Consider the following 17,151-nt stretch of genomic DNA (forward strand, 5'->3'; position numbering starts at 1 on the left):
TGGTCTGACCTGTGGTTCAAAGTACTGACTGCCACCTCCCACACACACACACACACACACACACACACACACACACGCACATAAACAGAACACAAAGACATATTAAAGTATTTTGTAGTGAACTGCTGCAGCTCGGCGGTGGTGCACTTTTAGAGCTCAAGTCAGTGATGTCACTTCCTGCATCGTCATGATTCTATCAGATAAACAAAACTTGTCTTCTGGCAGCACTCAGATATATAAACATCTGCCAAAAGCTCTTCAAACCAAAAACTTGATGAAGTTCAGTGATATAGGAGGTGTCTCCACACACACACACACACACACACACACACACACACACACACACACACACATCATATTACTGCTAAAATACTGATACTAATGACTACTGTGTGTATATGTGTGTATATATATTTATATTTCTCATACATTCTTATATATGTTTATATATGTCTATACTGTGTATTTTGTTGTACAGTTATCTTATTTTCAACTTTAATTTATATATTTTATCTTATTCTTTCCCAGTTAAATTACCCTTCATTCTAATTTGTGTTGTACAGTTATCTCATTCTTAACTTAATTTTTTATATTTTATTTTATTTTATTCCTTCCTGGTTAAATTTACCCCTTTTTTATTTTTTCATATTTATTTATTTATTTCCTATCTTATTCATAGCCTTTTTTTTTTTTTAAGGTCACGAGCAGTTGTCCAAGCATTTCACTGCATATCGTACTGTGTATGACTGTGTATGTGACAAATAAATAAATTTGATTTGATTTGATTTACTGAGGGAAAGTTGTTCATTGTGACCTGGTGAATGTTGAAAAATATAAATATACCCATATGGAAAATTATTTTTATTATTTTATTATTATTATTATATTATAAATCTTCTGAAGTTTGTATCTGTCTTGTGTGAAACTTGTATGAAAAGCATACATATAGTTAGAGTTAAAGTAGAATGGGAGGGAGAGCCTTCAGTTTTCAGGCCCCTCTTCTGTGGAACCAGCTTCCAGTTTGGATTCAGGAGACAGACACTATCTCTACTTTCAAGATTAGGCTTCAAACTTTCCTTTTTGCTAAAGCATATAGTTAGGGCTGGACCAGGTGACCCTGAATCCTCCCTTAGTTATGCTGCAATAGACGTAGGCTGCCAGGGATTCCCATGATGCATTGAGTTTTTCCTTTCCAGTCACCTTTCTCACTCACTATGTGTTAACAGACCTCTCTGTATTGAATCATATCTGTTATTAACCTCTGTCTCTCTTCCACAGCATGTCTTTATCCTGTCTTCCTTCTCTCACCCCAACCAATCACAGCAGATAGCCCCGCCCCTCCCTGAGCCTGGTTCTGCTGGAGGTTTCTTCCTGTTAAAAGGGAGTTTTTCCTTCCCACTGTCGCCAAAGTGCTGCTCATAGGGGGTCATATGATTGTTGGGTTTTTCTCTGTATCTATGAAGCGCCTTGAGGCGACTTTTGTTGTGATTTGGCGCTATGTAAATAAAATTGAATTGAATTGAAGAGTGAAAACAGATATAAGATCACTTGAAAAATTATATAAATGAAACTTGTATGTTTTGGATATTTAATAAAACAATATATGGAAGTAATGAGAAAGTGGCCACTTTCATGAGTAAATCATATCAGCCTTATATGAGTCACTATATGAAGAAGGCCACATCTGATGCAAGTTTTTTATACGTTTATTCTATTTCTTTTCCATATGGGGAGCAACTCAGTGGCTCCATGATCCTGTATGCACTGTTTTTATGTATTTATTTTATCCATGCATCTCGAAACTACTCTGTTAAACGACGCTGCAGATGCTTTAAATTCTGTAAAGCCCTGTGCTGCAGATGTATCTGTGGCTGCATTCTCTTATGAAAGCTGAGGTATAACTGGGGTTAATCTTATTAGATATAAGTCCCTGTAGCAGTAATGAAGAAATGGAGCCTGCAATGCTTTTTTCTTCTTTCTCCTGTAGTGTGGATGTTTTCTTTCTCCTTACAACCTTCTTCTCTTTTCCCTTCCCTTTACTCCTAACTCGAGGTAGATGGCTGCTCCACCATTAGCCTGCTTCTGCTGGGTGTTTTTCCTGGTGCTTGCTCATAGGTAATTATCTGATTGTTGGTGTTTAATTTTGTTGAGTCATGAATTGAACTGAAAGGCAGCCTGATTGCTCGTCTCTGTTGCAGGTACTTGTTGGCTGTGGTTGGCATACAGTCAGTGTTAATGCCGTACTGCTTTTTATTGCTACAAACTGTATGTTAGGTTATACGTCTAATGTCTAAATGACTGAAGAATGCACGTATAAGGACATCACTGTATCAATAATGTGATTGTAATGTGTTTTCACATAGTAGTGTTAAAAAGATGGCATACATTGTCATTGCTATGCAGCTCATATCCAGCTTTATTTATTCAGACGTGTCTGCAGTAACATTATCATGTTATCACCTGGATTTCAGCCCCGCCTTCAACAGAAGGTTATTCTCATTTGAGCCCCGCCTGCTTATGAGTCTGCGTGTGGTGTTCTCATTTATCAAACCTGACAATCGCCCTAAAACTCCTTCACGTCATGCAGAACACTGCAGGCTTACATGTGCTTCCTACAGTTTCCTAAAGCACAATGAGAGGCTTCAGCTATCAGGCCCCTCTACTATGGAACCAATTGTTGATGTGATGCAGCACTTCATGAATACAAGTGAATTGAGTTGAGTTGGATTTGGTCTTTAGGATTAAAATGAGTCTTTTTTGAATCCCCTGCTGTGGTGCAATAGACGTCTGAGAGGCTTCCCATGATGCTTGATTTCTTCTTCACTCATCACTTTTCAGGCTCTGTGTGTTTATACACCACTACTGTACTGAATTTTAATAGAGGTGATATTCTCCGCTGTTGTGCTGGTTGCACTAACATGTATCGTCACAACATCACAGCACTGGATACACTTCACTATGCAGCTGCTAACCAAGAAGGTGGAGGAAGACTGAACCACCGGAAGAGGCTGAAAAATGCTTTAAACCTTTTTTTAATACATTTAGTCATTTCAACAGTAAACCTTTTTGACAAAAGTAACCAAGTAATTGATTGCTTGAATACCTAATTCAACCCATTCAAGTGAAAAGGCCCGAATGAGCCAATGGGAGATTCTTAGACATTTATTGGGTGTTCAAAGACTTTCCACACTACACAACACATTCAACAATTCACGAACACATCCATATTGCTCTTTATTCTATGCACTTGTTAAATTTTGTTTAATCACACCCACTCACTGACTGATGCACCTGGAGCTACTCTCAGTATAGAAGTGTTCCCTTGAAAAGCCGAGTTTCAAAGCACTGACATTCCAGTTGGTAGATAACCCCCAACACATAAGCAACTGTAATGTTGCATTAATTATGATTAATAAAACACAAATGTTACTTTTCACAAGACAGTCTACATTTACACCTCTGCTTTCTAACCATGTTGTTATCACAAAACAACCAATACTTGTTATTGTCTCTTTGTTGTATCACTTGAAGTATGCGGTTCTCTGAGAGCATCTCATTGGGCAGTTAGCTTCAGGGAGTCCTCAGTGCTGTTTGGTCCAAACACCTCTGTGGTGTGTTTTATTAATGTTTCATCACGCTGAGCTTGTGTATTATATGTTTCTGTATGCCATTTACTCATTTAAGAGCCTCTCCTGTAGATGAAATGTGCACGTCATAAAGCCAGACGTGTGGCTTTTGGCATCAAAAGTCTAAACGAATGATGTCATTTGAATTAGGGATGCACCGATACCGATACTGGTATCGGGTATCGGGCCGATACTGTAAAATGTGTGTGTACTCATACTTGTAAAAGTTAACCGATACCATGAACCGATACTAACTTATTTCATTAATCAGAGGGTGGCTTGTCATTTCTGTTGTAGTTTTTTAGATTGGCCACTAGGGGGCCAATTATTATTTTATTTATTATTTATTTTATAATAATCATTTTGTTTGTTTGTTTACAATATGGACACTCTGCAATAATTTAAAAGTTTATTTTATTCTCAAACCTAATTTGTATTTATTTTATTCCAAACAGAAGTGTTTATTTATTATTCTGAAAGCTCGAGACAGTGCCAATAGTTCAGTGATATTTTGTAAAATTACAATGTGGAGACTCTGCAATAATTTAACAGAAGTGCTTATTTTTCACTTAAAATTTTTTTGTGGTCATTTTTATTAAGATTTTTTTTTTTTTATTGGCAGGGAATATAATAAAACCTGTCTTCCAATTCATTGCATTTGTGTGTGTGTGTGGTAGAAGTATCGTTTTTTGTACTCTGTATCGGCAAGTACTCAGATCCAAGTATCGGTATCGTATCGGTTTGAAAAAATTGGTATCGTTGCATCCCTAATTTGAATCCTCCTCTCTGAGTAAATCAAGAAGAAAGATTATATATCACATCAACACATTGTCTAAATGAATACAATTCAGCTGCTGTTCTGTTTCCCTTTGCAAGTAACCACTAATATTACAGCAATATCCAACAAGCTGGGGCTTTGCTTACCTGGAAGGAGTTGAGAGCAATGAAAATATAGGCAACTACCACAGACAGATGGACGAGCACGCCACACAGCCAGGTCAGACCCAGGACGGGCAGCAGGATCAGAACTGGACGGGTCACAGCCCTGCAAGCACACATGAACATGAAACATCATGAACACCGGGTGCGTGCGAGCTCGAGGTCTCACACCTATGAAAGAAAACTTCACCTTGTGTTGATTCCTGAGTGCTTTTCTTTCTCTTTGTTAACCCTGTTATAAAACTTGAGGACAGACAGAAGGAACGAGCAGAGCGGAGCTTTCAACTTATTTTGATGACATTTTCTTCTCAGATATTTCCTCCTTGAATTCTCATCAAAGATCTCTCCATAGCTAAACCTTTTACCGCCTACCACAGTCGTGCTCCTGTTCCTTTGCAATCTTTCTTTCAATGATCCCGGTGCTTATACGGCCAATAACCATTTCATGGGGCAAGGCAGAAGAGGTTGCCTTTGTTCAAACCACTATTGTTGTCACACTGCTGCACCTGGGTAGAGAGATTGAGTTTTCAGACTACACTGTGTCTGCAAGGACAAAGCCAACACTCTCTTCCCTTTTATTTTTGAAAGTCGTTTTCCCTCTAATCTCCTCCATTGACGTAACACTGGCACAGACTTTCAGTGTGTTTGTGAGGGAACGAAGAGACAGCGAGAGCGAGAGGGGGAACAGCTTTGGGCTGAGATAAAAAGCAAGAGAGCTGCTTGATGCTGGGCTGAAGCACTTTGTTTACCTGAATCTGAAATTATAAAATATGTGAGATCCCAGTTTCTCCTTCAGACAGCAAGACTTTCTCATTTTAATATTTTGACCTGTGCATTACCCTCTGACAAGCACATTACTGAGGAATGCACATTCTACATATAAACTATCTACAGGTACATGTAGATGTGCATTAAATAATAATTAACCTGTAATGATTTTAACATCTTAACCACTTTTTAAAGAATATCTGCTTATTTGGAAGCAGAAAACTAACATTTATAGGATGTAATGGGAAATATATTTGCACTGTTTAAAAAAGTAACGTTTATTTGGGCCTAAAACAAAAGACACACCTTAAACCGAGTGGATATTAAGGGGGTAAACATCAAATGGTTTGGATTCATTTTGTCCAGAAAATGAGAACTCGACTGTGTCTGAAATAATATTTATGTAAAAAAACAACAAAAACTCACCACAGATCTGCGTTTTAACAGGAAAAGAAAGAAACACATCGTAGCAGAGCTACTAAGTTTAACTGCAAACAGAACTGGGTGGAATTTGTTTGCTGCTCAGCATTTGGAAGGCTAATACATTTTTACATGTGTGTAATTAATAGTTACTTTGTTGTTTCTGCCACAACTTTAAGGGCAACAATGACTGTTACATAAAACGAACAAACACCGTACTGTACATCAGCGGTCTCCAACCTTTTTTGCGCCACGGACCGGTTTATGCCCGACAATATTTTCACGGACCGGCCTTTAAGGTGTTGCGGATAAATACAACAAAATAAAACTAGTACTGGTACTGAACAAAAAGAAGATTTATTCATAACACACGTGAAAAGACCCAGGAAAACCGAGTTAACGATAAAAACGGTAACAAAATAACGCTGAAAACCGATAAAAACCCTGAAAACTATACATTTCACACCCGAGCCTCAACTCTCGCGGCCCGGTACCAAACGACTCACGGACCGGTACCGGTCCGAGGCCCGGGGGTTGGGGACCGCTGCTGTACGACATCTACAGAGAGCATTTGGCTGTCCTCTTCCTCTGTGGGGAACTCATTTTTTCAGGTATCCTAATTTTAAGATGACTTGACAGGAACAGAAATGCTAAATAGGAACAATCTGGTCCTTTAATGTGAGAAGAAATTCTAAAGTATTTGGAGAAAAGTGCTTTAAAAAATAACAGTTGTAGCAAAGTTGTAGCAACCGCACACACACGCACGCACGCACACACACAGAGAAACAATTGTGCAGGGCCCAGGTGTTAAGCTGATAAGCACTTACAACTCCCACAGTAAACTCCCCGTCTCTCACACTGTCTCTATTCATCATGGGTTGCTCAACCAAAAAGAAAATAGTAAGCGTGTGTGTATCTGTGTGAAGAGAGAGAGAGAGCGAGAGCGAGTTTGGCCAGACAACAGAAGAAAAAAAATCGTAGGAGCACAGAAAAAGCAGGAGGAGAGGGAGTGACAGAGAGTGCTACAAACTTTATTGTATCTCACCAGGTAAGGTCATAGGTCTGCATCTTTGATGCTGAGCTTGGACTGAGCATCTTAGCACGGCGACGAGCGCTGGAAACAGTCACCATGACAACCCGACACAGCACAACCGCATTGACCTGCAGGCAGAGGACAACAGCATCAACACGGCCTCCAGCAAACACAAGACGTGCCACTGCAGAACCACTTGGCCTCCAGCTCACATGAGGAGGAGGGAGATGTTCCCCTTCTGCTCAGGCTGCAGGAAATCAAATCACAGCAAACAGCATTCAGTGAATGCAGTGTACGTTATTTCAGTTCAGCTCCTGGCCTCTGTCAGGTGGAGGGAACAGAATATACAAGGAAACACTCACTGTTATGATTCTGCAACAAATCCAGAATGACCTGATGCTCTCATTAAGACATCCAGGTATTTGTTTATATATTTCTATTAGTAAAATTTACCGTATGAATAAGCAAACCAAATAAATGCACTTTGTCATAAAGCATTTTTAATAATCTTTTAAAAATATAAAATTTGCATTTTTTTGCCCCCACATTTGAGTAGCAGGTTCTTTGCAGCTCCTTGTTGATGCATTGTGATGTCATTTTTGTCTACTCCCCAGTTTGTGTTTGGTTTGGTGACTCTGTGTTTCCCTCCCTGAGCCTGGATCTGCTGAAGTCTTCCTGTTAAAAGCGGGTTCTTCCTTCCCACTGTCTCATAGGGAATCATTTGATCTTTTGGATGATCATATTCTCCTCTCGGTGAGGTCCTGACCACCGACGGCTCACCAACGATCGTCCACCTCGACGGTGTGCAGATCAAACAAGTCCAACAATTTCAATATCTGGGGTCCCTCGTCGAGGAGAAGAAAGTGGCATCATCAGTGGAGATACGCTCCAGAATTGGGCAGGCGGCGGCAGCATTCGCTTCCCTGTGCTGGTGCGTCTGGAAGAAGAACAACATCTCATTGGCGACAAAGATCCGCCTTTACCGAACCCTGATCCTGCCCATTCTACTTTACGGCGCAGAGACGTGGACAATGCTCCAACACGACCTGAGCAAGCTCAAAGTTTTCCAAATGCGTTGCCTTAGATGCGTTCTCGGCGTTTCCCTTCGCGACCGTCATTCGAATGACACCATCCTCACCAGCTGCGGCAGCCAACCGACGATCGGCGACCTAATCCAGCGCCGCCGACTCCGTTGGTTTGCCCGCATTTGTCGAATGGACCCGAGCCGCTACCCCCATGGCCTACTCCCCACCGATTGGAGGGTGCATCGAAATGCACCAAAGAAGACATGGATGAAACAAATCCAGGATGATTTGAAGGCCCTTCGACTTGACTTCAAGCAGGCAAGAACCATCGCCTTAGATCGAAAAGCGTGGAAGATAATCGTTGGTCAAGCAAGAGAACCTGCGGCACCTACAGCAGCGTACTGGTTACGCAGCAGACCACCGCCGCTGGTCGCCCGCTAAGGACAAGAAGATATTCTCCTCTAATATTGCGGTGTTTTAACCTTATAATATGAAGTGATTGAAAAGAATGAGAACTGCTATGTAACACATTTAAATGTTCTTAACAAACATAAAAACACCATAAAAACAGACACATAAGAAAAAGTGTAAAGTCTCTTCATCAGGATATAAGTGGCTACAAATAAAAATGTTATTTTTTGTAAACTTTCTTTTCAAACTCACATTTTTCACACATACTGTTAAAAACGACTGTTAGTAACAATATAAGAAGAGTTACTTATGTGGTTACTGTTGGCTTAATTATGGCAACAGCATTCTGTCAGATTATGTCTAAGATTTATTACATCATCTATAAACTTTCATAAAATTTGGAACAAAATGTGCGACATGAAATTTTGTTTGCTTGGCCAATAAAGATACTGAATAGATGAAAATCGGGGAGCAAAAATACGATTACATACTGTCAAGACAAATATCACAGGTCCCACAAAGGCCCAGATTGTATCGGTCTTCACATTGAGCCAGCAATGATCGTCTGCTTTGTATTTGTCCATGGATATCACCAGGGTTACTCCAACAACCAGAACAGGCACACCTGGAAACAGTTTAATAACAGAACAATTGCATATCAAATAATACTATGAGTTATATTATCATAGTTAAATATTTTTACTTCATTTACAGTTTTTTGTGCTGTTGATTTGTGTCTCAGTTTGGTGTGGTATATTCTATTATTAGTATGTTAGTGTTCGGTTCTTAAATACATCATTTTTATTATAATGTGTGCGTTTTTCAAGGACATTTTATAAGAAGTTATAAAAGACACAACAGATGTCACGTCTCATCCTCAATATGCGCCAACGCTCTCTCACACCAGTTCTTCAAACAAAGACCAAATCCAAAGATATTTCCTCTAATTTTCAATTATTTACTTTTGTAATCCCATAATATGAAAGTTTTGTTCCTAAAGTTCTGTTTTTATTTGTAGTTTTTAGTTTATCTGCTGAACTATACCAGCCTTGCTGTGCTGCTGTCAACAAAGGCAGAGGCGACACGTTTAACAGAGGAGCGCTATGAAGCCTGTCCCACTGAATGTCTCCTCTGAAGGGTAACTCTGCACATCTGCATGGAGAGATGAGAGGAACACCTGAAAACTGTTTGTGCTTCACTTCTCATCATATGACAAAACACACAGGCTCACAGATGGATCTGGGAAGTTTGAAAGTCAGCTGCAGGAAACTTGTTTTGTTTGGTTTGTTTGCTATTTAGTAGGAATCGTGTCTAGAATATAGAACGAGTTCATCTGCAATTTGACTGATTAACTACTGTAAGCATGTGTAACAACATCAGGGCTCGCCATCATTCTGCTTCTGCACATCTTTCACAGTTTCACTGGCCACCAGTACCAGCTGAGCCAAGCTACAGATCAAAACACAGTTTGGTTGTTGGATGACTTCTGTGTCGTAATCGTATCTAGTGACAGCAGACATGAGCACATGTTTGAAAGGAATGAAAGTTGGACAAAGAAACATAAGCAGAGCTACTTAGTGGCCAATATGTGCTACAGTGACGTCTACATTTTACACTTTTAGTGTAGCAGCATCTTCTCTAGACTTTCAAAGTAAAGCTAGTTAACTCAGTCTTCTTCCCAATCATTGTCTTGTAGCAGCTGAACTACGTAATGTAGCTTTAAAAGTGACCTTGTCAGGGATTTGTGAACACACAGAAACAATAAACGTGTACTCTCTCTGTGGTTAGATTATCTGTATCCTTTGAGCAACCACTTTATACACAGAATAATTTGACACTGTTGTTAAAGCTCGCAGCTGTACCTATTTTTGTTGTTGTTGTTTTTTGTTGTTTTTTCTTTTTTGCCTGTCCCGTTTGGTTCTTTTGCCATCAGAATTATTGTCTAAAGGCGAAGAAAGATGCCCAACGGATTTACTTTACCAAATTGACCACCCCAGCCTTGCCGTAATGGTCTATTTGATTCACCTTTTATTGTTTATTTAATTAATTTTTTATTTTCACTTGCTAGATACGGGACAGACTTGAATGAGGAAAAGAAAAGGGAGAAAAGAAGAGGGGGAAAAAACAGCGGAGAAGAGGGACGGGGATAAAGGGCAAAAAACCAACTAAATAAGCAGACAAAAAAAAGACATATCAATCACTTGGATCACCTGTTGAGAAAGAAAAAAGAAAACAAGCAGAAGAAAAAGAGAGCAATACAATAAAACCTATTTTTGTTGTTAATACAAATTTCGTCAAAACGTTATTCAGACTGCTGAAAGACTCTGACGGACTTTGCAGTTATTAAACTACATTATTTAAATAATGCACAAATAGCCCAAAAGTTTGTAAGGAGAGCCAACCAAACCAAAACTATCTGTCTGTTTAAAATACACGATCGTTCTTGTTGTATTTATGTTGCTAAATGTTGTTTATGCTACACTGAGCCTGCTCAACAAAGTGAACACTCAAAATGTGTCCTTGCTTTACTATCATTAAGGCCACTTTGGTGAATATTAGTGATGTGTCGTGCACAAAAGCATCGGCTCTTTGTATCAACTGTCTTCCCACATACATCACACACAGCATCACTTCTATGCTGAACGTAAACGCAGCTATGATCTGTGAACAAGTCAAGACTGTGAGTTTTGTGGCCTCGGGTTTCTCATTGGCTCTCACTCTTGCGGAGGCGTAGCACGCACATGAATGAGAGGCGGAAGGCGATTGTAGTTCCTATTAACAGGGTGTTTTCGACTATCCCGCTAATTGCCGAGTTTACTTTTGTCAGGATGTCATATTTACGATTAAAAACAAATTTAATCAAGATAGATATTTACATTTTCATATAGGAATTGATCCTGAAACATGAAACGCTGGTAACGGAAGTATAAATATTTCAGGATCGCGTCACTACCCCTCAGTCCTTGAGTGAGACGAGGACAGCGGCGAGGAGGAGAGTGCGAGTGCATCGCAGAAACACATACATATAACTGACAGCAGCATCTGGCTGCAGTTTAAAGAAGCAGATACTAAGAGGAGAAATCACATCAGCCCATCCAAGCTGAGGCTTTTCTGAATGTCAGCCTGCACTGAGGACAGACTGCTGAGTTTGTTCTGCTTCTGTTCTGTGGATTTGTAAGAATCCTGCTTTTGAAACAGAACAAATACACTAAATTAGGCAATTATAAGGCTTCTCATAAAAACGCTAAATGCAAAAGGGTTTATCAACACACAAAGCATTCATATTTGCCAAATAAAGCTAAAATATGAGGCTACAGATGATAACAAATTAAGAGCCATTTGGGAGCCAAAAGAGCCGGCTCTTCTGTGGGAGCCGTGCCACAAGAGCCGGCTCTTCTTTGGGAGCCGTGCCACAAGAGCCGGCTCTTCTTTGGGAGCCGTGCCACAAGAGCCGGCTCTTCTTTGGGAGCCGTGCCACAAGAGCCGGCTCTTCTTTGGGAGCCGTGCCACAAGAGCCGGCTCTTCTTTGGGAGCCGTGCAACAAGAGCCGGCTCTTCTTTGGGAGCCGTGCAAAAAGGGCCGGCTCTTCTTTGGGAGCTGTGCAACAAGAGCCGGCTCTTCTTTGGGAGCCGTGCAACAAGGGCCGGCTCTTCTTTGGGAGCCGTGCAACAAGGGCCGGCTCTTCTTTGGGAGCCGTGCAACAAGGGCCGGTTCTTCTTTAGGAGCCGTGCAACAAGGGCCGGCTCTTCTTTGGGAGCCGTGCAACAAGAAACAAGAGCCGGCTCTTCTTTGGGAGCCGTGCAACAAGGGCCGGCTCTTCTTTGGGAGCCGTGCCACAAGAAACAAGAGCCGGCTCTTCTTTGGGAGCCGTGCAACAAGGGCCGGCTCTTCTTTGGGAGCCGTGCCACAAGAAACAAGAGCCGGCTCTTCTTTGGGAGCCGTGCAACAAGGGCCGGCTCTTCTTTGGGAGCCGTGCCACAAGAAACAAGAGCGGGCTCTTCTTTGGGAGCCGTGCAACAAGGGCCGGCTCTTCTTTGGGAGCCGTGCAACAAGAGCCGGCTCTTCTTTGGGAGCCGTGCAACAAGGGCCGGCTCTTCTTTGGGAGCCGTGCAACAAGGACCGGCTCTTCTTTGGGAGCCGTGCAACAAGAGCGGGCTCTTCTTTGGGAGCCGTGCCACAAGAAACAAGAGCCGGCTCTTCTTTGGGAGCCGTGCAACAAGGGCCGGCTCTTCTTTGGGAGCCGTGCCACAAGAAACAAGAGCCGGCTCTTCTTTGGGAGCCGTGCCACAAGAAACAAGAGCCGGCTCTTCTTTGGGAGCCGTGCAACAAGAGCCGGCTCTTCTTTGGGAGCCGTGCCACAAGAGCGGGCTCTTCTTTGGGAGCCGTGCAACAAGAGCGGGCTCTTCTTTGGGAGCCGTGCAACAAGAGCGGGCTCTTCTTTGGGAGCCGTGCCACAAGAGCGGGCTCTTCTTTGGGAGCCGTGCAACAAGAGCGGGCTCTTCTTTGGGAGCCGTGCCACAAGAGCGGGCTCTTCTTTGGGAGCCGTGCAACAAGAGCGGGCTCTTCTTTGGGAGCCGTGCCACAAGAGCCGGCTCTTCTTTGGGAGCCGTGCAACAACAGCCGGCTCTTCTTTGGGAGCCGTGCCACAAGAGCCGGCTCTTCTTTGGGAGCCGTGCAACAACAGCCGGCTCTTCTTTGGGAGCCGTGCAACAAGTGCAACGAGAGACGGCTCTTCTTTGGGAGCCGTGCAACAACAGCCGGCTCTTCTTTGGGAGCCGTGCAACAAGGGCCGGCTCTTCTTTGGGAGCCGTGCAACGAGAGCCGGCTCTTCTTTGGGAGCCGTGCAACGAGAGCCGGCTCTTCTTTGGGAGCCGTGCCACGAGAGCCGGCTCTTCTTTGGGAGCCGTGCAACGAGAGCCGGCTCTTCTTTGGGAGCCGTGCAACAAGAGCCGGCTCTTCTTTGGGAGCCGGCTCTTCTTTGGGAGCCGGCTCTTCTTTGGGAGCCGGCTCTTCTTTGGGAGCCGTGCAACGAGAGCCGGCTCTTCTTTAGGAGCCGTGCAACAAGAGCCGGCTCTTCTTTGGGAGCCGTGCCACAAGAGCCGGCTCTTCTTTGGGAGCCGTGCAACAAGAGCCGGCTCTTCTTTGGGAGCCGTGCAACAAGAGCTGGCTCTCTGAAGAGAGCCAAACTTCCCATAACAAGTAAATATTTGAAGATTTGGGAAGATGAAGAGTCTTTCTGCCATTATCAGGAGTTTATTTGAGAATTAACTGTTATAAAGTTTTGTGACATTGTAAAGTTGATTTGAAAATCTTTTATTTAAAGATGATGAAATGGAATTAATCCTTGTTGGACTTGTTACCACTCACTCAATGGCGACACTCTGAGTTTCTAATCGTATATTAAGTTTTTAGAATGAATGTTTCTTTCTGAATGTCATAAACCAGACTGAAACTTGACAAGCTACTTCAGTGAGATTAGAGTTTACCCCAGCCAATGACATAGTAGACTTTCATCCTGCGGTCCTCGCTGATATTGACAGACACGACTTTACTCCACAGTAGCAGGCCCTCCACCAGCATCCAGGAAAAAGAAGCCATGAATAAGAGATGAAGTAGTGCAGTCACAAGGAAGCATGCTGTCTGCAGGATTTAAGGAATACAAAAGCAAAGGTGAGCTGTGGGCTGAGCTGCATTGTTAATTACCTCCCTGAGTCATGGATGAAAGCGATTTTGTCGTCTTTGGAGATTTTCATAAAACATAGCCGTTAATGACTGGTTAATGGTTATACTTAAAAATTATGCTAATGACACTTGGCTGTATATTTCTGCTATGCTCACAGACTACTCACAGCATGAAGTCATAACATGCACTTATATCATTTACTGCAGTGCACTTTCTCTGCTGAGTCACTGATCAGACTATAAATAGATCCAGGTAGTAATAAACTGGCCCGCACATATGTTCTTGAAGCAGCTCCAGCACTTCCCTTTGTATCTTTGGAAAACTTCCCCTGCCTAACTAACCTGACTAACCTTTCCAAGACTGTATACCAGTGGAATGAAGTGGTGGAGAAAGCCTTGACAACCCTCAAAGAATCGTTTGCTGCAGCAGCAGTACTCATTCAGCCCAACACGACTCAGCAATTCATTGCAGAGGCAGATGCTTCGGATCAGATATCGGGGATGCTTCAGATATCCTCTCTCAAAGTAAAGAAGGAAAAATCCATCCATGGGCTTTCTTTTCTCGACGCCTTTCCCCCACAGAACTGGAAGTTGCTGGCAGTGGCTTTGGAGGAATGACACTGACTGGAGGGAGCCGAGCAGCCATTTATCATCTGGACTGACTAAAAAACCTTGTTTATCTCAAAGTGGCCAAACATCTGAATTCCCACGTAGGCCCTTTTCTTGGCGTGGTTTAACTGTGTTTTTACTCACAGACCCGACTCTTGGAACGTCAGACCCCTTTTCCGTCAGTTCTTGCGCTTGGATGCCTCCGCAGTATCACCACTATATCATCGCCGCCTGTATCGCTGGGTTTCTGATGTGGGAGAGCGAATCCCAGGTTCCCTGATCCAGGTAACGACCCATCCTCAGTTTGATCCCAGGTCATCCATTGGTGGCATGCGGCCAGGTTCACGTGCTATCCAGACTTGGACTGCATGATAATTTTCCTGCAATGTTTGTTTTGGTGGCCTTCCCTGTATGTGTCGGCTTGTCAGGTGTGTGTCCAAAGTAAGGCTTCCAGTTCCATGCCCGCAGGATTCCTCTGACCTCTTCCTACTGGGCGCCAGAGGACCAAGCCTGCCTGGGCAGCAGCATTGGACCCACATGTCCCTGGACTTCATCACCGGCCTTCCTCCTTCAGCAGGTAACATAATTATCCTCACTACTGTTGACCACTTTTCTAAACAAGCCCATTTTATCACTCAAAGTGTCATCCGCACTGGAGATGGCCCAGCTAATGACTGATGATGGGCTCCAGCTGCATCGTGTCAGACTGTGGCTCTCAGTTTGCCTCGCAGGTGAGGAAAGAGTTCTGCTCCATACTGGGAGCCCAGATTTCACCCAGAGACCAATGGTCAGGTGCAGAGGACAAATCAGGAGCTGCAGGCCTCTCTTCAATACACTGTGCCCAACCTGGAGTTCCCAGGTGGAACTCCAGGTTGGGCTGGGTCGAGTATGCGCATAACTCCCTGACATCCTCAGCGACTGGGCTCCCGCTATTGATCGGCTATCAGTGATTCTTGTTGCCCTCTGTGGAAGGTGAGTGTTTGGTACCACCTGTTTAACACCATCTCGGCAGGTGCTGGCAACTCAGGAAGGCGACACAAACAGCCCTGCTCTGGACAAAAGAGCAGAACAAACAATGTGCGGATCGCGGTAGGACACTTGAACCCCGTTACTCACCTGGTCAAAAGGTTTGGCTTTCCAGCAAGTGTGTTAGGTACAGACTGAATCCCGCAAACTCTCTCCTAATTACATCGGAACATTTGAGATCGACTTTCTAATTAACCCTGTCACTGTTTGTTTGTTTGGAACATGTGCATCCACGTCTCAGCTCAAGCCCACTGTTTCCAGCCACTGTAAATAAGTTCACCAAACTTCATTCTGAATCTGCGTTTGAGTCTTTTAGACTCTGACATAAAAGGAATACAAATAAGCTCACAAACTGAAACATAACCACATGAGAAACATCATTTTATTCATTTAAATATGAAATGTAGTGAAACAAATCTTAGTTATTTGCATATTCTTCACACTTAAATGTTTCAGATAAAGCTATTATCAATAAACAACTAATAATAAATTATCAATTTATTAAGAGCAAAAAGCTTTTTACAAAATCCCCATTCTGATAGCGTAGGATTAGGATCAACACTGATGCTGATATCGCTCTAAATGACCTATAAAAATTCAGATATTTTCCACTTGGGTGTCCAAACAGGATAAATGGGGGATATTAATTTGCTCTACATTAAACCCCAGCTGGGTTTGCCAGTAAATATTAAGAACATAAAGTTACAAAATTCTCAGGATTTAGAAATTGCTCGATTTAATTTCATGTATTTTATTTAAAACACTTGATGTGTTCAATTATATGCAGACTCACCTCATTTTCAGCAGCCCAACTGCTGCACATCAACAGCAGCTCAGCCACTCCCAGAGCAACTATAAGGTTCTTATGGACAGTTGTGCGGTCTGATTTAGGGACACTGTACAAAGACACACACGCAAGGACACACAGCAAAAATATGTGAGCAAAGCTCTTACAGCAGTTCTCAGGATTAAAAAAGTTTCACTGCGATGCTGTTCACACATCTACAGAGCACAATGTTCTGCTTTTTGCCGCTCCATTTATTGATGGGAATCTAGCAGGGTTATATGAAATGCTTTTCACCCTTGATGCTTTACAGAGTGCACTCTGTGATGTTTGTGACTCACCCCACGGAGATGAAGAGGATGAAGGTGAAGAGGAGGCCACACAGAGACACTCCACAGCCAATGAACGTCAGCACCTGCAGAGCTTTTTCATTCTCTGGGCTCCTCTGACACAGTAACACACATTTACAGACACACACACACACACACACACACACACACACACACGTTGTATTAATAGCTCATAGTGAAGATGAAAGCACAAATAGCCGTGATAGCTGAGTAGAGGAATATTACCTGGGCTTCATACACCTGCAGCAGTAATGCAAAGTTGGTGGTGTGGTTGCAGTAGCACACAGTATATCCATACTGCTTGGACACTATTTCACAGCCCTTGGTATTCCACCACCCACCTGCGTCTGGGCTAATAAGACACAATTTACATATGTACATCCCCATTTTTGATGAAAAAATTACATTTATTCTGATTTTATGGGGAATTTAAAGAAATTCAAAATACAAATCCTTAAAAAAACTGTAATTCTTTACT

The 17,151-nt window shown here is 42.6% G+C and overlaps 1 protein-coding gene across 4 annotated transcripts in view; it reads right to left on the reverse strand.

Annotated features, from left to right (window-relative positions):
• Positions 1-17,151, reverse strand: part of adgrd2 (adhesion G protein-coupled receptor D2) — a 58,930-nt gene that overhangs the window by 19,026 nt on the left and 22,753 nt on the right. For all 4 annotated transcript variants that reach the window (XM_087848642.1, XM_087848640.1, XM_087848641.1 and 1 more), the window contains 7 exons: positions 16,899-17,025; positions 16,665-16,768; positions 16,333-16,435; positions 13,709-13,862; positions 8,714-8,847; positions 6,799-6,914; positions 4,551-4,671 (listed from right to left, as the gene is read on the reverse strand). In XM_087848642.1, coding sequence (XP_087704768.1) covers positions 4,551-4,671; positions 6,799-6,914; positions 8,714-8,847; positions 13,709-13,862; positions 16,333-16,435; positions 16,665-16,768; positions 16,899-17,025 — 859 coding nt within the window. The remainder of the gene's footprint in view (positions 1-4,550; positions 4,672-6,798; positions 6,915-8,713; positions 8,848-13,708; positions 13,863-16,332; positions 16,436-16,664; positions 16,769-16,898; positions 17,026-17,151) is intronic.

This window comes from Neolamprologus brichardi, chromosome 12 (assembly GCF_056152115.1).
Source record: "Neolamprologus brichardi isolate AB-2024 chromosome 12, ASM5615211v1, whole genome shotgun sequence".
In the NCBI taxonomy this organism is placed as follows: domain Eukaryota; kingdom Metazoa; phylum Chordata; class Actinopteri; order Cichliformes; family Cichlidae; genus Neolamprologus; species Neolamprologus brichardi.